The sequence below is a fragment of the Oncorhynchus mykiss genome, chromosome 22 (genome assembly GCF_013265735.2).
Source record: "Oncorhynchus mykiss isolate Arlee chromosome 22, USDA_OmykA_1.1, whole genome shotgun sequence".
Taxonomy (NCBI): Eukaryota; Metazoa; Chordata; class Actinopteri; order Salmoniformes; family Salmonidae; genus Oncorhynchus; species Oncorhynchus mykiss.
The window spans coordinates 14282238-14307542 of record NC_048586.1 but is presented as its reverse complement, the minus strand read 5'-3'; the positions used below and the strand labels follow the sequence as shown (position 1 = coordinate 14307542).

Sequence of the window (25305 nt, the reverse complement as noted above, 5' to 3'; positions counted from 1 at the left end):
TACACTAATCAAACAGCGATGGATATCTATTTTACCGGTGTCATATCAGCAGTCTGTGGAGCTCCTCGGCTGCCATTATCTCCCCTGTCAATCACATCTACTGGCAGATACAGCTTCCTCCTGTACTGTGTTGTTGACCACGTTGCAAATGTATTCATTTTGCCAATTATTTGTCTTCTCATATACAGTAGTGAACGAGACGAACCTTGATGAATCTTTGGGCTCATTTTGACATAGATCTGTTAACATGATTTTAGAACATCTAGTTACCAGAATGCCATGACTATTCAGCAACACCACATATTAAGTCCTGAGTCTGATCCATACTGTCCTTTTCATTTTCCTCCTCCAGTGTAGATGAAGTTTAAGGAAAACAGGCTGGAGATGATGACAGGGTTAAAGTAACTAGCAGGTTGGAGATGATGTCCGGGTTAAAGTAACTAGCAGGCTGGAGATGACAGGGTTAAAGTAACTAGCAGGCTGGTGATGATGACAGGGTTAAAGTAACTAGCAGGCTGGAGATGACAGGGTTAAAGTAACAAGCAGGCTGGTGATGATGACAGGGTTAAAGTAACTAGCAGGCTGGAGATGATGACAGGGTTAAAGTAACTAGCAGGCTGGAGATGACAGGGTTAAAGTAACTAGCAGGCTGGAGATGATGACAGGGTTAAAGTAACTAGCAGGCTGGTGATGATGACAGGGTTAAAGTAACTAGCAGGCTAGAGATGATGACAGGGTTAAAGTAACTAGCAGGCTGGAGATGATGACAGGGTTAAAGTAACTAGCAGGCTGGAGATGATGACAGGGTTAAAGTAACAAGCAGGCTGGAGATGATGACAGGGTTAAAGTAACTAGCAGGCTGGAGATGATGACAGGGTTAAAGTAACTAGCAGGCTGGAGATGATGACAGGGTTAAAGTAACTAGCAGGCTAGAGATGATGACAGGGTTAAAGTAACTAGCAGGCTGGTGATGATGACAGGGTTAACATAAATCAGCAGGCTGGTGATGATGACAGGGTTAACATAAATCAGCAGGCTGGTGATGATGACAGGGTTAACATAAATCAGCAGGCTGGTGATGATGACAGGGTTAACATAAATCAGCAGGCTGATCACTTGGTGAAATGTCACAGCCGGTAATCAGGCTCTGAGCGCCTGTCAAACAGCATTACCAGACAGACAAACAAACACAAACATACAGTACACTTTACTTCTGACTAGAGGCCTTCCCTTCCACCACATACTCCAGATTGCTCTGCAATTGAGCCTGTCGCAAAAATGTTGCTTTCAATAAAGGAGCCTACTAGAGTTGAATTAGCAAATGAGAGATTGGAGTGGTGATGTTTAATTGGGTTTTCTGCACTTTTGAGGTAATCATCTTGTTTTGGAAATGATGTTCCTGATGGATTGTGCTAATAACTTGCTGGTCATGGTGGGTTTGGTATTGGAGCAGACAGGAGCTGGCATTGTGACACAGTGGCAAAGACAGACAGACAAACAGACAGACAGACAGACAGACAGACAGACAGACAGACAGACAGACAGACAGACAGACAGACAGACTGCTGAACCACCTGATACAGTGGTCAATATATACATGCCATACACCATGCATGTTTATATTAGTCAGTGTGGCTTTCTAACATCGAAACTATTCCATTCTTCCTGTGGCCCTGGCAATACATCCTACTAACGTAATCACCTCTGTCTAACCTCTCTCTCTCTCGGTCGGTCGGTCGGTCTCTCTCTCTCTCTCTCTCTGATCATAGAGTTTTTGTGTTAGAGACTCTGTCTCATCTGAAATCTTGCAGCTGTTGGACTGATTCATGTAAATATTGGAAGTTTAGATCGTTTAGATCATTTCTAGACTTGGTTAATAAAAAAGAGTATGTATGGAAATAATGTGAATAGATCTGACAGAGCTGGCAGAGGAGGGGGGTGTCGCCATATTCAGAAAGAACAACTTGAACGTTGCTGTGTGTATCATCACCTCTGTCCCCAAACAATTTGAACGTCTTGTCCTAAATGTGGGCCTAATAATACCCAACTAAGGTTAAGATTGGGTGACCTTAACCTGGATTGGTTGATGCCAGTGTCAGATAGACTGAAATATATTTGTACTGAACATTTTATTTACTCAACTGATATCGGAACCAACTTAAAACACCCTGTAAACTCGACTCTTTTGGATGTCATTCTGACAAAGGCTCCTCATATGTACAATATACTGTACAGCCAATTGAATCTTTGCTAACGAGCTCAGTGATCAGTGCCCCATTGCTTGCATTAGAGATACTAAGCTACCTAAATCGCGTCCACACATTATTACAAAGATACATTTCAGCACTTTTAATGAGCAACATTTTCGATATGACCTGGTGAACTACAATTGGGAGTGTCTATCGTCAATATCTGATTTAGATCAGGCCCTTGAATGTTTTACTCTGTGTCAGATAAGCATGACCCATATAAAACATGTAAGGTAAAGAACAGGTGTAACCCATTGTTTCATGAAAGAAATGTAGCTTGGGCTAAGGCTAGATTGACTGATTCTAGTTCTGACTGGCAGTCCTTCAGACATTTGAGAAATAGATGTGTTACTCTGGTTGGGAAAGCAAAGTCAACATACCTCTTGAATTGTGTGTCTGAGAGTGGTGGAAATCCAGCAAAATTCTTGAGTGGTCAAATCTTTGAAACAAAACTTCACCCCCTCATTGCCCCAGCAGGTTATGATAGCCTCTGGTCCCATAAAAGACAAACAATTACATTTGTGGTGCTTTTAATAACCATTTGGCCTAAGCTGGCCCCCTATTTGAAAGAATGGTTTCTGAAAATATCTAAAGTTCCACAAGAGGGTGTCCTTTATTCACCTCTACACAGATAACAGAGAATGATGCTCTTCCAGGAACTCACTCTTTTTCATTTGAACTATTTTATGTCAGTGATGTACCAAATGCCTTGCAAAACGTATGTAAAAATGTTTTTTTAAATCTACTGGAGCTCAGTTGCTTGATCCCTTTCTACTGCAGTTTTCCGCCTCCCTCATTGTTGAGCCTTTGACCCACATTTTTATTATCAATTGCTTCTGTTGCTATCCTCAAGATATGGAAGGCGGTGCAGGTCCTCGCCCTTCACAAATGTTGGAATCCTTCTGACCTAGATAACTACTGCCCAATTTCTAATCTATCTTGCCTTGCAAAAAAAATATTAGAATCACTGGCAATCTCTCAGCTAAGAACGCCAAGAACGATATTCTTTATGTTCACCGGTCTGTTTTTACACCTGGACAGAGGACCGTTTCAGCAGCTACGCCCGTCTTCAATGATGTGTTAAATTGCTCAGATCCTAGGACTCATTGTAGTGCTATATTTATAGACCTATTCAAGGCCTTTGATAATGTCGACCATCCCCTACTCATTCAGAGGTTGTCTGAAATGGGCCTCGACCAGGCGTCTTGCAGGTGTGCTCTCTGACGGTGTCAAGTTACCTTAGCGTTACTAAAGTTGTCCCGCATGGGTTGATTTTGGGACATGTCCTCTTCATTATTTATACAGGGCATTCGGAAAGTATTCAGACCCCTTGACCTTTTCCACATTTTGTCACGTTACAGCCTTATTCTAAAATCCCCTTCAACCTACACACTATACCCCATAATGACAAAGCAAAAACAGGTTTTTATAAATGTTTGCACATTTATTAACATTTTTTACACAGAAATACCTTATTTACATATGTATTCAGACCCTTTGCTATGAGACTCAAAATTGAGCTCAGGTGAAACCTGTTTCCAATGATCATCCTTGAGATGTTTCTACAACTTGATTGCAGTCCACCGATTGTAAATTCAAGTGATTGGACATGATTTGGAAAGGCACACACCTGACTATATAAGGTCCCACAGTTGACAGTGAATGTCAGAGGAAAAACCAAGCCATGAGGTTGAAGGAATTGTCTGTAGAGCTCCGTGACACGATTGTGTCGAGGCACAGATATGGGGCAGAGTACCAAAAAATGTATGAATTATTGAGGGTCCCCAAGAACACAGTGGCCTCCATCATTCTTTAAATGGAAGAAGTTTGGAACCACCAAGACTCTTCCTAGAGCTGGACGCCTGGCCAAACTGAGCAATCGGGGGAGAAGGGCCTTGGTCAGGGAGGTGACCATGAACCCAATGGTCCCTCTGACAGAGCTCCTCTGTGGAGATGGGAGAACCCTCTGACAACCATATCTGCAGCACTCCACCAATCAGACCTTTTATGGTAGAGTGGCCAGACGGAAGCCAACCAGGAAAAGGCACATGACAGCCCGCTTGGAGTTTGCCAAAGACACCCAAAGGACTCTCAGACCATGAGGAACAAGATTCTCTGGTCTGATGAAACCAAGATTGAACTCTTTGGCCTGAATGCGAAGCATCACATCTGGAGGAAACCTGGCACCATCCCTACGGTGAAGCCTGGTGTTGCAGCATCATGCCGTGAGGGTGTTTTTCAATGGCAGGGACTGGGAGACTAGTCAGGATCGAGGGAAAGATGAACAGAGCAAAGTACAGTGAGATCTTTGATGAAAACCTGCTCCTCAGGCTGGGGTGAAGATTTGTCTTCCAACTGGACAACGACCTTAAGCACAAAGCCAAGATACCTCAGTAGTGGCTTCGGGACAAGTCTCTGAATGTCCATGAGTGGCCCAGTACACAGCCCAGACTTGAACACGACCGAACATCTCTGGAGAGACCTGAAAATAGCTGTGCAGCGACGCTCTCCAGCCAACCCGACAGAGCTTGAGAGGATCTGTAGAGAAGAATGGGAGAAACTCCCCAAATACAGGTGTGCCATGCTTGTAGCGTCATACCCAAGAAGACTCGAGGCTGTAATCACCGCCAAAAGTGGTTTATGTAAATGTGTAAATGTAATATATATATTTTCTAGAAATGATCAAACATTTCTAGAAACCTGTTTTTGCTTTGTAATTCAGCCTTTAGTTTTAACGCCACCATTGTTTTCGTATATTTTACAAACTTCATTAAATGTTGAATCCTTGGTGCCAATAGGGCAGTTTAGAACACAGATGAGGGATGAATTCACTGAGGTTTGCAAGAGTTTTGGTGGTTTATTTGTGTTCAGATCTGGTGTGTCTGATTCTTGTTTGCTGTTTTGTTGATTAACCACCCATGACTGTATTTGTTTGTGACAGAGACATGCTTGTTGCAATTCATCCATTTCCAATCCTTTGGCCTTCACCAATTGATATTCCAAGTGAATATTTGATCATCTAAATTACATTTTTTTAACACAATACAACAAGTATTTAATAAGGAAGGCCTTATTTTGAGGGCCTAGTTTTACCCAATACAGTGGTCTGAAACTCGTGTTTTACAGACCTGCAAGTCACATTATGATGGCTTGCAAAATGAGTGTGGATATTCAACATTTTGAACATGCATTCAGAATGACTGTTCAGCCAACCCCCAGAATGAGATTAAGCTATGAGCCTACCTAAACCATCTAAACTGGAACAACCATTTCGGTAACAGGTGCATTAAGTCCAAGTAACAGGTTGGAATAGTTTAGAAAAATAGATGTTATTTATATTTGAGTGGCATAAGATTAATTAATCAATCAAAACATAGATATTGAAACAAATAATTCTAAAAGCCAACCCGCAATAGAGCATGCTAGGAAATATGATAATGACAGGTGTGGTTTTGGTTAAACACTGGTTCTTAACACAAACACTGGGGTTCTTTTAAACCAATGAGTGTTAATTTAACAGCTGAATCAACACTGGAAATGTTACACTGAAAAATCAGTACTAGATAAAACTTTCCAATTTGCGGTTTAGCTTTCCCTATCTCTTTGAGTCACCACTTTCTAACTTGCCTCTCTCTCTCTCTCTGTTTCTCGGTCTCTCTCTCTGAGTCACTCTCTTCCTATTCTTACCCCTCTATTTCTATCTCAATATCCCTCTCACTGCCTGCTGAAATCCTGTTGACTCATCACACCAAATTAAATAACTCAAGAATAGTTGAAATTTGGGAGTTACTGGGAGTTATCTTAACCCTAGAGAGAGAGTGATACGCTCCCTGGAGTTAGTATTGATAACTGTAGTTCATTGGGAAGGAGTACTTTTAACTCAATGAAAGGGAAATGTCACGATTTTTCAACATCATATTCATCATCTTCAGCATCAGCCCAATATCAACATATGTGAAAATTGTGTGTTTCTATGTTTTGTAGTAAAATAGACAGAGAAAGATAAGTGTTTTCAATGACATCATCAAGCAGTTAGCAGACAATTACTAATGCCAAATTCACACGATGAACACCGATGATGTCATTATAAACACGTATCTCCTATCTTTAAGAGTAACCAGAGACAGGGAGTTAAATATTGAAAAAAATAATTCCCAGCATGCTCTTGTAACGCGCGGGATATGAACTCAGGTCTCCCAGGGGAGCAACCAATGTCTTAGACCAAGAGGACATGTCCTTTTTGGGCTGAGGGCAAACACTGGTTTTGAAGTTCACAGGCGGGTCTACTTCGTCACGCAACCTCGTGTGACACATTCACTTCCCCCTTTGACCGCTCCCCCGCGAGAGCCCGCCCCACATTTGGCGCCAATGTAACACTCTGGATAACACCAGAGTAACACCACCGTCTTAGACCGTTAGACTAAGAAGGAAATGCCTTTTGGACTGACCGTGACCGACTCATGTCCACGGCACTCTGTTGCAGGTTGATTTCTTGTCTCTTGCACATTGACTGTTTCTTTAAATCTGATGCTACACAAAGATACGATACATGCAACTCCTCCAATCTGTAAGGGGTTGGATTCATAGCAGCTGTTAGTGAGATAGTTGTTCCAGTTTGATGTTGTTCGTCTCCATGTGCTGTATCGTCTTCCCTACTCTAACAGGTGTTCTGAATGCAAGTTAGGGGTGATGTCAAAGTGCCGGATATCTTCCTGTGAGATGGCTTCCGACAGAAATGGGATATCTTATTGCAAAGCACCATCATGTGAAATGTTCAGAAATGTTCAAATAAGGCTTTACATCATTCTTACTCAAAGGAAGTCAGCTGAAAGAAAAATGTGCTCTGCTGCAGTTGATTGTTAATTAAAAACAACACAGAAAAGTGTCAAAGGGCAAGGGAATTGATAAAAAATGATACTGAAATGAGTTCAATTCCAGAAACTCTCAGAGTTTAATATTTACTCCATTTAGTGTCGTTTTAACTCCAAAAATATCAACCCCATGACTAAAATAGTGTTGAAATTTGACTCCATAGGAGTTGAATTAACTCATGCGATTTTACTATGTGGATGTCATCTTATTTTTGTATTCATCCACAACCCAGCTATATCTGTACACTAACTGATTCACTAGGAATGGGATCATTTGCTTGGTTTACCAAACTCCTTTACTATAAGCTTTTGGTGCCAAGTTGGCACCCGATCAAAACTCAATCTCGACCCCAGTTGGCCAACCTCTCCTATGTCTCTGGGTAGCATACACAAGGCCACGGCCCAGGCTGCTGTGTATTAACAACCATACTGTAAGTGAATGGATCCCAAATGGCACTCTATTCCCTACATAGTGCCTTATAGGCTCTGGTCAACAGTAGTGCACTATATAGGGCATACTATGCCATTTGGGATACAGGCAGTGAGAGCAGGCTGGCACAGAGGTAATGATCCATCTTAGACAGCAGCAGCCATTCTGGCATCTCCTGTCCTGGCTGTGTGTGTGTCTCTGTAGTGGCTCCCATGCAGTCTGGGTCCCATGTGTGTGTTTATCAAACTAATTAAACCAGGACCAATTAACAGGCAACCATGCAGAGAGCACAATTAGACCTAAGACCCATACCATCCATTCCCATTCATACCATCCCTTCTCTCTCTTTTCCCTCGTACCATCCCTTCTCTCTCTTTTCACTCGTGCCCTCCCTTCTCTCTCTTTTCCCTCGTACCATCCCTTCTGTCTCTTTTCCCTCCTACCCTTCCTACTCTCTATTTTCCCTCCTACCTTCCCTTCTCTCTCTTTTCACTCGTGCCCTCCCTTCTCTCTCTTTTCCCTCGTACCATCCCTTCTGTCTCTTTTCCCTCCTACCCTCCCTTCTCTCTCTTTTCACTCGTACCCTCCCTTCTCTCTCTTTTCCCTCGTACCATCCCTTCTCTCTTTTCCCTCGTACCCTCCCTTCTCTCTCTTTTCTCTCCCTTCTCTCTCTTTTCCCTCGTACCCTCCCTTCTCTCTCTTTTCCCTACCTTCTCTCTCTTTCCCTCGTACCATCCCTTCTCTCTCTTTTCCCTCGTACCATCCCTTCTCTCTCTTTTCCCTCGTACCCTCCCTTCTCTCTCTTTTCCCTCGTACCATCCCTTCTCTCTCTTTTCCCTCGTACCCTCCCTTCTCTCTCTTTTCCCTCGTACCCTCCCTTCTCTCTCTTTTCCCTCGTACCCTCCCGTCTCTCTCTTTTCCCTCCCTTCTCTCTCTTTTCCCTCGTACCATCCCTTCTCTCTCTTCCCTCGTACCCTCACTTCTCTCTCTTTTCCCTCCCTTCTCTCTCTTTTCCCTCGTACCATCCCTTCTCTCTCTTCCCTCGTACCCTCACTTCTCTCTCTTTTCCCTCCCTTCTCTCTCTTTTCCCTCGTACCATCTCTTCTCTCTCTTCCCTCGTACCCTCCTTTCTCTCCCTTTTCCCTTGTACCCTCCCTTCTCTCTCTTTTCCCTCCCTTCTCTCTCTCTTCTGTTCAGTGGCTGTCCAGTCATTACGGCGAGAGGGAGACTGGAGGGAAAGAAGGAGGAGTGGTAGACAGGGCGCCAGGGAAAGAGGGATGAGAAGAATGAGTTACGGTCCCCCCTCGCTTGTCACTCCCTTCTCCCTCTCATCAACCACCTCCTCCCTCCTGGGGAACGAATGGGAAATGGGACGGTCACGGATTGTTAATTCTGCCGATCCCCCGCCGCCCACGAGCCCTGCTCAGCCGAACCCCCCCGCACAGCACGCCTGTCTGCATGCTTTGCACGCTCCCTCACTGGTGATAATGTGCATAGAGAATACACATGAAGCATAGAGGCTGACACAGCTAGACACACAAAGAGTTTCAAATGTAGGCATACATACACACAAACACACACACACACACACACAAAAGAGGCCGTTCTTGCTAATGTTCTTGAAATGTGCTTGTTTAAAGGCTTTTGGGAGTGTGATTACCTGCAGTATTGATTTTGATTAGAAGTGCCTCCCTAACTAGAGAGAAAAAAGAGATGCCCAGCCAATCTCAATTCAAGTGGACAGCCACAGTTGTACTTAATATATTGGCTGGGCCTGGAAACAGTTCTTTCGCCATCTTCTCTTCATCTGCTGAACATGGATGCATGCGCATGGAAGGCCCTGTCCACTCGATTTTACTCCGAATTGCTCAACCTTGTTGCTGTGGTGTTAGCAACAGCATGTTTGACAAGCACGCTGCATACATGTTTCTCTGTTTTATATCACACTGTTTATCGTGTCTGGGAGTCAAAATAGAGGTCCCATGACCTTGTCCTTGTCGGAGGTGTGTGTGTGTGTGTGTGTGTGTGTGTGTGCGTGTGCGTGCGTCTGTGTGTGTGTGTGTGAGGTGGCTGAAAAAGCAGTAGCACACCTCCTGTGGCACAGATGTATCTGTCCTGACACCTTGTGTTGTCCCCTTATGTAGTCAACCAGAACGCTGCCTCTACAGCCACACACCTCTGTTCTACAACAGATAGAGAGCAGGGCATCAACATACTGTACTGGCTGAACACTGGTTGGGTTGGCCTCGTTCATTAGTGTGTGTATGGGGTGGGGGGGGGGGGGGGGGGGGGGGGGGCAGAAACAAACATAATCAAATAGCACTTTGGTTTCCACTGGGATGTGGGAAATTGTTTTTGGCTATCATTTGCTTTGCTTTGAGATATAATTGTTCTGGAAACATGATTGCTCTGGAGATATGATTCTTATAGAGATATAATTGTTCTGGAAACATGATTGCTCTGGAGATATGATTCTTATAGAGATATAATTGTTCTGGAAACATGATTGCTCTGGAGATATGATTCTTATAGAGATATAATTGTTCTGGAAACATGATTGCTCTGGAGATATGATTCTTATAGAGATATAATTGTTCTGGAAACATGATTGCTCCGGAGATATGATTCTTATAGAGATATAATTGTTCTGAAAACATGATTGCTCTGGATATATGATTCTTATAGAGATATAATTGTTCTGGAAACATGATTGCTCTGGAGATATGATTCTTATAGAGATATAATTGTTCTGGAAACATGATTGCTCTGGAGATATGATTCTTATAGAGATATAATTGTTCTGGAAACATGATTGCTCTGGAGATATGATTCTTATAGTGATATAATTGTTCTGCAGATGTAAATGTTATGTCCATCCCCACCGCTAAACAGGGAATAGGGCGCAATTTGGGATGCAGGCAGTGTGTCTCAAAGTGGCCTGATATCCTCTCCTGGGGTCCCCTCATTACTCCATCCCTCAGGCATGTTCTTTTTGACACAGAGAGAGTACTTCCACAACAATAACAGCCCACTGGGCAGAAACTGTGTGAATCAACGTTGTTCCAACGTCATTAAAATATATATATATATACAATTGTGATGACGTTGAATCAATGTGGAAAACTGATTGTATTTGTAAAAAGTCATCAACGTAAAGGAATTTTGTGTTTTGAACCTAAATCCAATTTTAAAAAATTTGTGTGTTCGTTGCGTTCCTCCCCCCCCCACACACACACACTCCACCCCTCCTGTTTCCCTCCTGTTTCCAGTCCTATGACTCATTGTTTAAGAGAGCTACTCTGGAAAGTTAGCCATGTTATCCAGGGAAAGAGAGGACAGAATGGGTGTAAGTGTGGTTTTACAAGACCACTAATGTACTTTATTCACTTCACTCCCGAATTCAGTGTTTAATACAGGAACACTACTCACCTAGAGAGTTCATTACATTCCATATTTTATTACACCTAACCAGGAGAAATAATGTTTCAGTGTCCTGCCCTGCAGCCTACGACTATTATATCATTTCTAAATATTCAGCTGGCTCCAGTGGAGGTCGGTGCCGTTTAAGATGAGAGAGGACAGTCTTTTTTTTAATGAGCATGTCCTTATTTCTCCTACAGCATATCGGATGACTGTCATTCATATTCCGCTCACCCTGCTCAATGTAACGTCGATCGGTTTAGGCTACTACATGATTCTCGAATGTTCCCTGTACCCATCATGAGGTTGCTACAACCTAGTCTATGACTGAACGTTTGGAACGTAGGTGCACACAGGTCGAGAGAAACAATTTGAGTAATAAAGGTGGCAGACCTTTAATACCGCCTTGCACACTCTTGCCTTGCACACTCTTTCATAGCAGCCACATACAAACAGCATTGATCACTTTGCTCGTATAATTCCTCTTCGCATCTCTATGCTCTCCTCCTCTCACCTTTTCCCTTCGCTTGTGGACTTCAGTGCACAACACCTTCGCTGTCTGTGACCAGGAAAAAAATCTTTCCAAGTCAAACCTTCATATCATAACCAATAACCACTACACACAGCCTACATCGTTGTGGTCACCGTATTAGCTAACGTCATAGTCAACATAGCTACTAGAACTAACGTGCTAGTAAACTCGCTACAATCATGCAGTGCAGTGTACAGTCAGCAAGCATTTACACCGGCGGGCCACAATTGCAATAAATTCATAAAACTAAAAGCTTACCTTGACTTGGAAGAATTACAGTGTTGGATAGCCATAGCCATCTAGCTAAAATAGCATCTCTCTCTGTTTCAGCCAGGTGTTTGAAACTAGCTAGCTGCATTTGCTAGCCCAGTGAAAGTTAAAAGAATATAACAAAATATAGCTAGCTTTCTCTCTCTCTCTCTCTCTCTCTCTCTCTCTCTCTTGCTTCCCCTTTTTTTTAAAGAAATTAATTAGTTCAAAACTGTTCAACTATTGTCTTTCTCTCTCTTTGAGTCCACTACTCACCACATTTGATGCATGGCCATTCAAGTTAGCTGTAGCTTATCCTTTCAGTATTAGATTGATTTTCTTATCCTTTGATTGGGTGGACAACATTTCAGTTCATGCTGCCAGAGCTCTGATACGTTAGAGGACGTCCTCCGGAAGTTGTCATAACTACTGTGTAAGTATATGGAAGGGGGTGAGAACCATGAGCCTCCTAGGATTTATATTGAAGTCAATGTACCAAGAGGAGAATGGAAACTAGCTGTCCTCCGGCTACACCATTGTGCTACCCTACAGAGTGCTGTTGAGGCTACTGTAGACCTTCATTGCAAAACAATTATTTGGTGACAATATATTTAGTATAATTTTATCTAAAAAGGGTAACTTTTTTAACGTTTCACTGTTTTTATTTTTATGAAATTCTCTGAGGAGGATGGTCCTCCCCTTCCTCCTCTGAGGAATCTCCACTGGTTGATTCCGTGTTTTTCATGTTTTATCCTGCTCATACAGTCGGTGCTAGACATGGTCCTGTCCTATGCCAATGCATCCTACCGTGTGTGTGTATTTTTCTGTGTCTGCCAATGCGTGCAAATGTGTGTGTGTGTGCAAATGTGCATGTGTGCGCTAGACATTGTCCTGTGCTATGCCAATGCATTCTACTTCCTGGTTGCTTCCTTGACTCTGTGATGTCATCAGCCTGGGACGGCCTGGTGTGGACTGCTATAGCCAGCATGAAAGTGGAGCCGCTGTCCTCCAGCTACAGTTCCTCATCAACGAGGTAAGACTAAATCTATTCTATTCAAGGTAAGATTCCCTCCCTGATGCCTTCATATAACAATCTTCTCAGTCGTCTACAAGCAGTGTTTCCCATTTCCAGTCCTTGAGTATCCCCAACAGCACACGTTTTTGTTGTTACCCTTGACAAACTCACCTGATTCAACTCATTGAGGGCTTGATGATTAGTTGACACGTTGATTCAGGTGAGCTTGTCTGGGTCTATAACAAAAATGGGAAACACTGGTCAAAAGGCCTCTTCTCTTTGCCTCTCATCTGAAAATATAGTATGGGTGAAGGCAATATGGCCAACAAACATGAAGTGCACCTCCAGTTCACCCAACTGAGAACACATCATCTGTAATAGAAGCTAAGAGTTCTACCATTCCTCTTCATACTTTGAATTTAGCTCTGTTCTAAATCTTGTTCTGGGCAGATACATTCACAGTTCACAGACTCCCTATTGATTTCAAACCTTGACTCAACACTCTTTTAGGATGGTTATGACTAATGGTAGCACTGTTATTTAGCAACTATGAGGGGTGTGGAGCGGGGGAGATGGATGGGTGGTGGGAGATGGGGGATATGGAGGGGTGTTTGGTGGGGGAAGATGGGGCTTTATGAGGGGTGGATGTCAAGTATTCTCCCGGCTAGCTAGAGCATTTTGAACTGTGGTGGCTCAGTGGTCTGAGCAGCAGTCTTCGACTACGAGCATCACGAGTTCGTCTCCCTTCACTCACTGTCACTTTCTGTAATACGCCCCTGTTAGTAATTGTGTGTGCATGTGGTGGGGGGGGGAGCACAGCTGCAGCAGTGTGTGATATTAGTTCTTTGTGTGTGAGGGGGTGGCTAATTACTGTGACAAGAGGGAAGGAAGGGGGTCATTAATGTCCTTATCTTGTGTGTAGGGAGAGAGTGATATAGGAAAGAGAGGGGAGAGATACAGAGAGAGAAAGGAAAGGAGAGAAAGACAGGGAGAGAGAGAGAGGAGAGATATTGATAGATGTTAGAGTTGGCTTTTTTAATGCCCATTCATGTGAAGCTAGAAGCATATTTTCCCTTCAGAATGTGGATAATATAATCACTGTGTGTAGTGTAGGGATGTGCATGGCCATTTGAATATTCAAATATCCGAACAGACATTGGTATGCAAATACTTGTGAATATTTGTTTTTGGGAGGAAAAAAATATGAATTTTAGGCAGATTCTACCACTGAAATGTATTTTTCTAAATTATATTAAAATGTCTTGTTGCTTATGTTTGCCAAACAACGCATCAAAGAGGTTCAATGTGTAGCGAGTGGAGTAAAAGTTCACAAAATATGGAATAAAAGGACCGAATTAAAAGTTAGTGAAATAAAAAGGCTACATCGAGCAACCAACGGGTTAGACGACTAAACTCAACTCCACGATTTACGAGCTACAGGCCGCCCACACTAGTCGCCGCTCGAATAGTGAAATTATTTCAAACCCCCATAGTTTAGTGTACTGGTGAAAACAAACACAACTATCGAAGGCAGAGCAGAATGTTTTATTCAAAACCAATGTAAAAAAATTCTGATAAACTGTATACTCCACACTTCAAATCAATGTCTGATAATCACATTTCCTCGTATGCATATACTAGTTCCACACATGTGGAACATGTGGAACATGTGGAACCGAACATTGACACAGACATGTACACAAATGCAGTGCCTTGAGAAAGTATTCATACCCCTTGACGTGTCGTGTTACGGCCTGAATTCAAAATTGATTTTCTCACCCATCTACACACAATACCCCATAATGGCAAGTGAAAACACAGAAATATCTAATTTAAATACAGAAATATCTCATTTACATAAGTATTCACACCCCTGAGTCAGATTAGAATTGGGTTAGAATTGGCTTTGGCGCGATTACAGCTGTGAGTCTTTAAAAGCTTTGCACACCTGGATTGTACAATGTTTTTTGAAACTCTTCAAGCTTTGTCAAGTTAGTTGTTGTTGATCATTGCTAGACAGCCATTTTCATCTCTTGCCATAGATTCTCAAGTCAATTTAAGTCAAAACTGTAACTAGGCCACTCAGGACCATTGAATGTCATCTTGGTACGCAACTCCAGTGTACAGTTGGCCAGGTGTTTTAGGCTATTGTTCTGCTGAAAGGTGAACTTGTCTCCCATAGTTTGTTGGAAAGCCTGTGCTGAGCTCTATTTCATTTATTTTCATCCCCCAAAATCTCCCTTGTCCTTGCCAATGACAAGCACACCCATAACATGATGCAGCCACCACCATGCTTGAAAATATTAAGAGTGGTACTCATTGATGTGCTGATTCGCCCCAAACATAACGCTTTGTATTCCGGACATAAAGTTCATTTTCTGCCACATTTTTAAAAAGTATTTCTTAAGTGCCTTATTGCAAACAGGATGCATGTTTTGGAATATGTGTATTCTGTACATGCTTCCTTCGTTTCACTATGACATTTAGGTTAGTATTGTGGAGTAACTACAATGTTGTTGATCCATCCTCCGTTTTCTGCTATAATAGCCATTAAACTCTATCTGTATCTTTGTAGTTACTGGGTGTGTTGATAAACCATCCAAAGAGTAATACATAACTTCACCATGTTGAAACGGATTTTCAATGTGTGCCTTTTGCTCCCCAACTACCAATATGTGCATTTCTTTGCGAAGCATTGGAAAACCTTCCTTGTCTTTGGGGTTGGACCTGTGTTTGAGATTCATTGCTCAACTGAAGGACCTTACAGATAATTGTATGTGTAGGGTACAGAGATGAGATCATGTTAGACACAATTACTGACTTGTTAAGCACATGTGCACTCCTGAACTTAGGCTTGCCATAACCAATTAGTTGAATACTTACTGACTCAAGACATTTCAGATTTTCATCTTTTAAATGAATTTGTAGACAGTTCTAAAAACACATTTCCACTTTGACATTATGGGGTATTGTGTGTAGGCCAGTGACACAAAATCAAAATCAAAATGTGGAAAAAGTCAAGGGGTGTGAATATTTTCTGAAGGCACTGTACCTGTTGACACAGGCATGTACACAAATACAGGATATGGACATTTATTTTATCCATCTCTCTCTCACACTCTCACACTGCGCTCTTGTGTGGCTCAGTTGGCAGAGCATGGCACTTGCGACGCCAGTATTGTGGGTTTGATTCCTGGGGCCAAGCATACTTCAAATAGAAGCACACGTAAGTTGCTTTGGATAAAAGCTTCTGCTAAATAGCATATATTATTATATTCTACGCTCACAGGGAAAAACACTGGCCTCTCATATCCTCCAGTGACTCACAGCACTGATCTTGACACAGTTCTGATGGCTCTGATGCGGTGGTGTGTGGGTTGTCTAGTACGGAACACCGATGTTAGACACACATACAGCCCAGCTAGCAGCCCCTTGACATTCAACAGGCTGATTAGCTGTTGGGGCCCTGTAGGGCCACTCCTGACCTGCATGCCTCTGCCTCCCTCACACACCCAGTCAATAATAAGCCTCTGGCTAATGAGAGCCCAGCTACTCTACATTCAAATACAGCTCTCAGCAAACACAGACACTGGGTCAGGATTCTTGGGGATGCTGTATTGTTGGTGTGGTGGACCAACATGGATATTGTTTTCACTCTTTATTAATATGTTATTGCCCTGATTTGTTGCATGTCAGAGCCCTGCTGTCATTCACCTCTACTGTCATTCAGCTTTGCATTGGGTCACCTCTCATAATTATAGCCTCAGTGTCCCTGTTCAGGTTTGATCCCAGCTGGACTTATTCACTCCAGAGGACAAAGGCTTGTTCTTTATGTCAGAGTGCGACTAAAGGCTAATTAGATTGTTTGTTTGCTAATGTGAATGATTTGTTCCATGAATTATACATCTGATTAGTAAATGGGCTCGGTGGATCAGAGCTCAGTTGGTAAAGCATAGCGGTTCCTACGCCAGGCTTTGATTCCCGAGATCACCCATATGTGAAGTGCATGACCGATGTTGCTTTGGATAAAAGTGTTCTGCTAAATGGCATATATTATTAGAATGGTTCTTTTTAATATGGATAGTACTGTAAGAGAGAGGTTGTCAAGGCATCTGTAGAACAGACTGTTGGGTTTCAGGGGGAGCTGGAGCAGAGTAGAGTGGTCTAGAGGAGCCAAGTGAAGCAGAGCATCCAGGTAAACAGCCACCTGGGGAGATCAAGGATATTAACTTCTGACCAGGAAATAGTGACATTTTAGAGGAGCAGAACAGGCATTATATGGAGGAATGTGCAAACAGCTAATGGCAGACAGTTTTATGGCTTGGTTTTACCTGAACACATACAAATGCAGTCCTCTCTAACAATGTGGTATAAATAAATGAGGTGAGCGCTTTTTATGACTTTACACAGTATCTCTGAACCTGTGGTTCATTAATCGCTGCTCTCCTCCCCTTTATCGCTCCCCACCCTCCTTGCAACTAACAGCATCCTCGTTTCGTTCCTGCGCTCTGTTGCATGTCTTTGAAGAAAGGCGACAGAGAGCATGTTTCTGTAAACACAATAAGCGCGCTGTCTCCCTTCTGTCTACTAGCCTGGGTGACGGGATCGTGATTGACAAGCACACACAAAGAATTACCACCCTGCTAGACACAGAGGAAGTTTGAGAGCGAACATTTGAGGACAGAAAGAAAGAGAGAGAGGTGGATGTATGCATAGATTGCATTTGGATTACTTGGATTCGTTCTGACATTTCAAGATTACATATTTTTTATTTATACTTTTTTTTATTATTTGTGTACTTGCTTGACATTTTACTGCATTGTTAGGAGCTAGTAACATAAGCATTTTTCTGCACCCGCTATAACATATGCTAAACTTTGATTTGGATTTGATTTGATTGTGAGAGAGAGTGAGAGAACGTGAGATAGGCAGGGAAGCAAACAGAATGAAGGGCAATATCAGATCTCTTAATCTCCTGAAGGTGCTAGCTAATCATCGCTGTGTACTCCATCAGTCAAATTTGACATGGATTAGTTGAGCATATCCAAGTTAATGCTATTAGCCAGCCAACACAACCAGAGCTCACTGAAACAGGATAAGGGTTCACTGACACCAAAACAGACAGAGGGTGGAAAAACACAAGCAATTATATCGTTCATTATTTTCCAGGCTGCTTAATTATTTTGTGGAGATTAATTTATTGTGGTTTATACCAACCTCCTATCCTTCATATGCTAATATGGTGTTATGAAGTAGCTGCCATGTTTTTAACTGAGATGGAGGAGGAACCGGGAAGATACACAGCAAAGGTTGAGCTCTCACATTTTAAAGGGATACTACGGGATTTTGGCAATGGGGCCCCTTTATCTACTTCTCCTGAGTCAGATGAACTCGTGGAGACCATTATGTCTCTGTGTCCAGAATGAAGGAAGTCAGAGGTAGTTTCCTGAGATGATACTAGTGTAATGACTGGAAGTCTATGGGTGTCTATGAGATCTAAGATGGCATAGCAGTTCAGACGTCTTTTTGTCCTCGTCCTGTCGTGTCCCGTATATATATATATATATATATATATATATATATATATATATATATATATATATATATATTTCCCAAAGATTGGAAAGCAGCTGCGGTCATCCCCCTCTTCAAAGGGGGGGGACACTCTTGACCCAAACTGCTACAGACCTATATCTATCCTACCATGCCTTTCTAAGGTCTTCGAAAGCCAAGTCAACAAACAGATTATCGACCATTTCGAATCTCACCATACCTTCTCTGCTATGCAATCTGGTTTCAGAGCTGGTGCACCTCAGCCACGCTCAAGGTCCTAAATGATATCTTAACCGCCATCGATAAGAAACATTACTGTGCAGCCGTATTCATTGATCTGGCCAAGGCTTTCGACTCTGTCAATCACCACATCCTCATCGGCAGACTCGACAGCCTTGGTTTCTCAAATGATTGCCTCGCCTGGTTCACCAACTACTTCTCTGATAGAGTTCAGTGTGTCAAATCGGAGGGTCTGCTGTCCGGACCTCTGGCAGTCTCTATGGGGGTGCCACAGGGTTCAATTCTTGGACCGACTCTCTTCTCTGTATACATCAATGAGGTCGCTCTTGCTGCTGGTGAGTCTCTGATCCACCTCTACGCAGACGACACCATTCTGTATACTTCTGGCCCTTCTTTGGACACTGTGTTAACAACCCTCCAGGCAAGCTTCAATGCCATACAACTCTCCTTCCGTGGCCTCCAATTGCTCTTAAATACAAGTAAAACTAAATGCATGCTCTTCAACCGATCGCTACCTGCACCTACCCGCCTGTCCAACATCACTACTCTGGACGGCTCTGACTTAGAACATGTGGACAACTACAAATACTTAGGTGTCTGGTTAGACTGTAAACTCTCCTTCCAGACCCATATCAAACATCTCCAATCCAAAGTTAAATCTAGAATTGGCTTCCTATTTCGCAACAAAGCATCCTTCACTCATGCTGCCAAACATACTCTTGTAAAACTAACCATCCTACCAATCCTAGACTTTGGCGATGTCATTTACAAAATAGCCTCCAATACCCTACTCAACAAATTGGATGCAGTCTATCACAGTGCAATCCGAAAGCCCCATATACTACCCACCATTGCGACCTGTACGCTCTCGTTGGCTGGCCCTCGCTTCATACTCGTCACCAAACCCACTGGCTCCATGTCATCTACAAGACCCTGCTAGGTAAAGTCCCCCCTTATCTCAGCTCGCTGGTCACCATAGCATCTCCCACCTGTAGCACACGCTCCAGCAGGTATATCTCTCTAGTCACCCCAAAACCAATTCTTTCTTTGGCTGCCTCTCCTTCCAGTTCTCTGCTGCCAATGACTGGAACGAACTACAAAAATCTCTGAAACTGGAAACACTTATCTCCCTCACTAGCTTTAAGCACCAACTTTCAGAGCAGCTCAAAAATTACAGCACCTGTACATAGCCCACCTATAATTTAGCCCAAACAACTACCTCTTTCCATACTGTATTTAATAAATTTATTTATTTTGCTCCTTTGCACCCCATTATTTTTATTTCTACTTTGCACTTTGCACATTCTTCCATTGCAAATCTACCATTCCAGTGTTTTACTTGCTATATTGTATTTACTTTGCCACCATGGCCTTTTTTTGCCTTTACCTCCCTTATCTCACCTCATTTGCTCACATCGTATTTAGACTTGTTTATACTGTATTATTGACTGTATGTTTGTTTTACTCCATATGTAACTCTGTGTCGTTGTATGTGTCAAACTGCTTTGCTTGATCTTGGCCAGGTCGCAATTGTAAATGAGAACTTGTTCTCAACTTGCCTACCTGGTTAAATAAAGGTGAAATAAATAAATAAAATAAAAAATCTGCTGCTTTCTAAGAGTATACTGCTTAGTTTGAAGAACGCTTCCCTTCACTTAGCTCCAAAATGTTCAAATCATTAGTATTCCAAACCAGAGCACCTCAAACTAGCGCCTCAGCTAATTGGGTAGAACATGGTGTACCTGACATTGAAAACAGGGAGATATACATGCATATAGAAGATATGCGCGCGCACACACACACACACACACACACACACACACACACACACACACACACACACACACACACACACACACACACACACACACACACACACACACACACACACACACACACACACACACACACAGTCCCAGAATACAACTGAAGACATTCATGAAAATATGTTTACCCAGATGGGAATCTCAGTGGATTAGTGCCTGTATGCATGTTCCATGGGGATATGATGTTCTATGAGATGTGGAGTAATTTCCTCCCATGATTGAGCCCTTAATCTGGGGCTAATCCCCCCGTGGTTCCCCTGGGTCCCATCCTCCCCGCAGCCTTCCCACAGCACCAGTTACTGCACCGTACTGGGAATTCATGTAATCACTCACTCATAATCCCCCTTCACACAGAGAGGAAAGAAATTAAATATATTTCATAATCTCGGAAACTCAGAACTAAAATCTTGCATAATTGCGTCAGATGCTAAGTAAAATTCTGAGGGGAGATGTTAAGAGAAAGATACTAACATGACTTGCAAAGTCTCCACTCCCTGAACGTAAACGGAATTCGACAGATGTGGGCACCTGTGAGATCGTGCTTTGTCCAAATGATCATTGACGGAAAACCAGCATACCGGAACAAAGTTCCTCATTAGTCGTCACAGATCCACAGTCTGTTGACAGACTTTACTACCATTTATGTTGCGTGCGTCTGTCAACAAGAGATGACGTATTTCATAAAAATGACACTATACATCCTGTTGGACAGCCTCCTGGAACGCTGTAGTTCATTGACTCTCTTTACAAGATGTTTCTCAGACATTAAATGCATCTTTTTTTTATTTTTTTTTAAACATCCACCATACTCAGGTGATCGTTTACTACAGAGTATGCTAATGCTAGTTCAGACACATACATCCACAGGGTTATAGGAACAAGTCTGATTCAACACCTCATTCAACATCCCCTCAGTGAAAAATGACAGCGAGTAAGGGAGAGACCCCTCTCCTCTCAATTCTCATTTTCTGCATCCCAAATGGCAGCCCATGGGCCCCAGTCAAAGGTAATGCACTACATGGGAAATAGGGTGCTATTTGGGACCAAGTCATTGTATCCTGTTCACTCACTCTCACAGGTCTGAACTATGGCCCCAATATCTCTCTCTGTGTGTGTGTGTGTGTGTGTGTGTGTGTGTGTGTGTGTGTGTGTGTGCGCTGCCTGTGTGTGATTTTTGGTTCGTCCTGTGTGTGTGTACACGTAGTAGACACACAACTAATGATTCTCTGTGTCATAGGCCTACATTTCCAGATAATAAATGTCAGCCTCTGTGTCTGGGGACCTCATTTCTCACCTGTATGTTTCTGCACAAGCAGCTCCTGTCTCCAGAGACTTATACAGATGCATTCTGATGGTGTCTACTCGCTGTACTTGGGCATGACCGCTGATTAGGCTTACTGTTGTCATGACGTTGGCCTGGGGGTAGCTTTATGACAGTCATAAATACCTCTTCCCTCTTCCCCCCTTTTTCCTCTCTCTACCCTACTGATGTTACATTTGCAAACACCTTGGTTAACATAGAGATTCTGGGAACATCAGAAGGTGGGGGGAAATTAACTATATTCTGGTAACCCGACCAATTGAACATGCAGTGGTACTTAATGAATATGATGTCAGTTCGGTTGTCATCTGAGACATTCTCAACAATGATAAGATGACATAAAATCTACAGTGGAAAGTCTACACATCAGAGTTATCGGATTCACATGGAATTGTTGTTCAATTTAAATGTTTGAATATGGAATTATTCGTGATGGGATGAAATGTGATTTTAGCTTCTAAAATGTGACATTTGGGTTTTCATAAGGTAGGGCTCTGCTCAATCGGTGGCCCACCCCTGTGAAGGGACTTTTCAAACACGCCCTCCTCTCCCTTCCTATATAAAGCCTTGATGACAATATAACTTCCTGTTCCGAGGATGTGAGGACGACGGTCCGATGTCAGAATGGTTCAGATAATAACTACAAAACGAAGCCAACATCAGCGTGAGCTTTGGTTGCGACTGGTATGAACTTTGAACTCTTATTCACTACAGAAGTGATACCTCCTAGCCATTGAGTTAGCAACAGCAGCTGCAAACGCAGGTTAGGAAGGAACAGACAGAGCATCCCGTCTACCACACAACGACGTTACTACAACGTATCCAATTTACCAGCAGAGACATTCTTCAAAGGACAAAGGACTCGGTTGGGCAACACGGCCTTCCATCTACCACCAACCTACTGAAGCACAGCTCAGAGTAAATATTTATTGCATTTTCTTTTTCCAAATGGGCGGTAATTTAGAATGCATAAGATACTGTATTTACGATAGCACAGCTTCTCCCTGTGTCCCTCAGTCTTCCCGCTCTTTCACTCAAACCCAGCCCCTTTTCTTTTGTGTAACCAGCTGTCATATCTGTTCCGCCTGCTAGGGAAGTTTCCCTTTATGATGTAATTAGTAATCAAGTTATGATTAATTATGTGTATGTGTAATTCTGTGTGATTAGTTAGGTCAGGGGTGTCAAAGTCAAATGGACGGAGGGCCAAATAAAAAAATCAGCTACAAGACGAGGGCCGGACTGTTCGAATGTTCATTGAAAAATTTTTAAATGACGCATATAGTCTAGTGAACCTAATTGAACCTACTGAAAACCTAACAAATATATTACAATATGATCAGATAAATAAAGCAATATTTTCTTATGGCTCTGTCAGTAATCTTTAATTTTCAACAGACACAAAAGACAAATTTCCTTTATATAAATATCCCCATAACATGAACATTAAATGAAAGAAACCGGTATTCAAGGCACCATCAGTAGACTATATTTTCTATTTTAGCAAAAGTGGGCTAAATTTACTTCAAAGAAAAAACAATAATAGCAATTTTCTATCATCCACTCAACTGAAATATTTTTAAAATATAATTGGATTGAAATACAAAAAAATAAAGTGCAAAAATCTATTAATCAAAAACAACACTTTGTTTAAGGAGAAGTAACATGCAGTGAAAACAAATATTACATTTTAACTTTTAAACTTGAACTGAGTAAAAACTCTAAATATGTGATTGCACAGTAATGTTCACTTGTTTGAGGTTGAGGGTGATACTTGGTGGTGTCCCATCTTTTCCACAAGTTCATCAATGTTCGGGGTAAGGCTCTGAGCTGAAGAAATCCTCAGAATTGAGTGGAGGTGTTCAGCAGTAAGTCGACTTCTGTGTGATGTTTTGTTCAGGTTCATCAAAGAAAACAGTTGTTCACACAGGTATGTGCTGCCAAACATAGACAACGTTTGAGCAGCCTGGATGCGCAGCTGGGGCATTGTGCCGGGGAGGAAACGGGCGAACTCCGCAGCACCCACTGCCGCATATTTTGCCCTCAGTGCATCATTGCATTGGAGGTCAATCAACTCCATTTGGAGGTTTGGTGGTGAGCTTTCCACGTCAACAGCAAATGGGTTACCGAGCAGTTCCAACCTGCTTTTTTGTGCTTCAAAGTCAGCAAATCGGCGTCGAAAGTCAGCGGCAAGCATACCTATTTTATCAGCCAACTGTGTGCTCGGGAACGCACTGGTAGAGAGCTTCTCTTTCATGGTCTGGCAGCTGGGAAAGTGGCTCAAATTTTCTTTCCGCATCTGCGTCTCCCACAGAGTCAGTTTGGTTTTAAATGCCTTCACTGTACTGTACATATCAGAGATGACACGATCCCGACCCTGCAGCTGCAAGTTTATTGCATTCAGATGACTCGTAATGTCACACAGAAAAGCCATTTCACACAGAAACATTTCGTCTCGGAGTTGTGTTGTGTCTTTCCCTTTGCTGTCCAAGAACAGACAAATCTCCTCACGAAGCTCGAAACATCTTTGAAGCACCTTTCCCTGGCTTAGCCATCGCACCTCTGTGTGATAAGGCAAATCACCATGCTCCGTTTCTAACTCCGTCAGAAATGCCTTGAACTGGCGGTGATTCAAACCTTTGGCTCTGATAAAGTTAACTGTGCGCGTGATGATGCTCATTACATGCTCCATTTTCAAGGCTTTACCGCACAACGCTTCCTGGTGTATGATACAATGATAAGCTGTCAGCTCACCTGTCGCGTTTTCCTCTTGCATCTTTTCCCGTATCTTCGCCACCAGTCCGCTCCTGTGTCCACACATCGCAGGTGCTCCGTCGGTTGTCAAACCCACGAGTTTTTCCCAAGGCAGCTCCATCTCATTTACACATCTTGACACCTCTTCATACAAATCATGCCCCGTAGTTGTGCCATGCATAGGACGTAAAGCCAAAAACTCCTCTGTCACGCTTAGGTTGGAGTCCACTCCGCGGATGAAAATTGACAACTGGGCAATGTCAGAAATGTCGGTGCTCTCATCCACAGCCAAGGAATATGCAATAAAATCTTTTCCCTTTTTCACAAGCTGCTCTTTTAGATTGATGGACAACTGGTCTACTCTCTCGGCAATGGTGTTTCTGCTCAGACTCACATTTAAAAAGAGTTGCCTTTTTTCTGGGCAAACTTCGTCACAAACTTTAATCATGCAGTTTTTGATGAAATCCCCCTCCGTAAATGGCCGGGCTGATTTAGCGATCTCTTCTGCCAAAATAAAACTGGCCTTTTGTAGCCTTTGTTCCATGTCCATATTCTTGTTTTTGTCCGCGTGTTTCGTTTCATAATGTCGTCTCAGATTATACTCTTTCAGTACCGCCACACTTTCTCCACACAGAAGACACACAGGTTTTCCAGCTACCTTCGTGAACATATACTCCGACTCCCACCTTGTTTGAAACCCCCGGTTCTCAGTATCCACCTTCCGTTTTGCCATTTTTGATGGGTATCTGAAAGTTAATTTTACTGTGATGCTGACGACTGCTGTGCCAATAAATATTGAAATGAAGCAGCCTACTGCTCGGTGCGTCACCTTTGCATTGTGGGAAATG

At 42.7% G+C, this 25305-nt stretch overlaps 1 protein-coding gene across 10 annotated transcripts in view; it reads left to right on the top strand.

Annotated features, from left to right (window-relative positions):
- The window catches only part of stxbp5l (syntaxin binding protein 5-like), a 235034-nt gene that overhangs the window by 84685 nt on the left and 125044 nt on the right, over positions 1-25305 (top strand). For all 10 annotated transcript variants that reach the window (XM_036958794.1, XM_036958792.1, XM_036958790.1 and 7 more), the window contains exon 3: positions 12703-12784. In XM_036958794.1, the coding sequence (XP_036814689.1) occupies positions 12703-12784 (82 nt within the window). The remainder of the gene's footprint in view (positions 1-12702; positions 12785-25305) is intronic.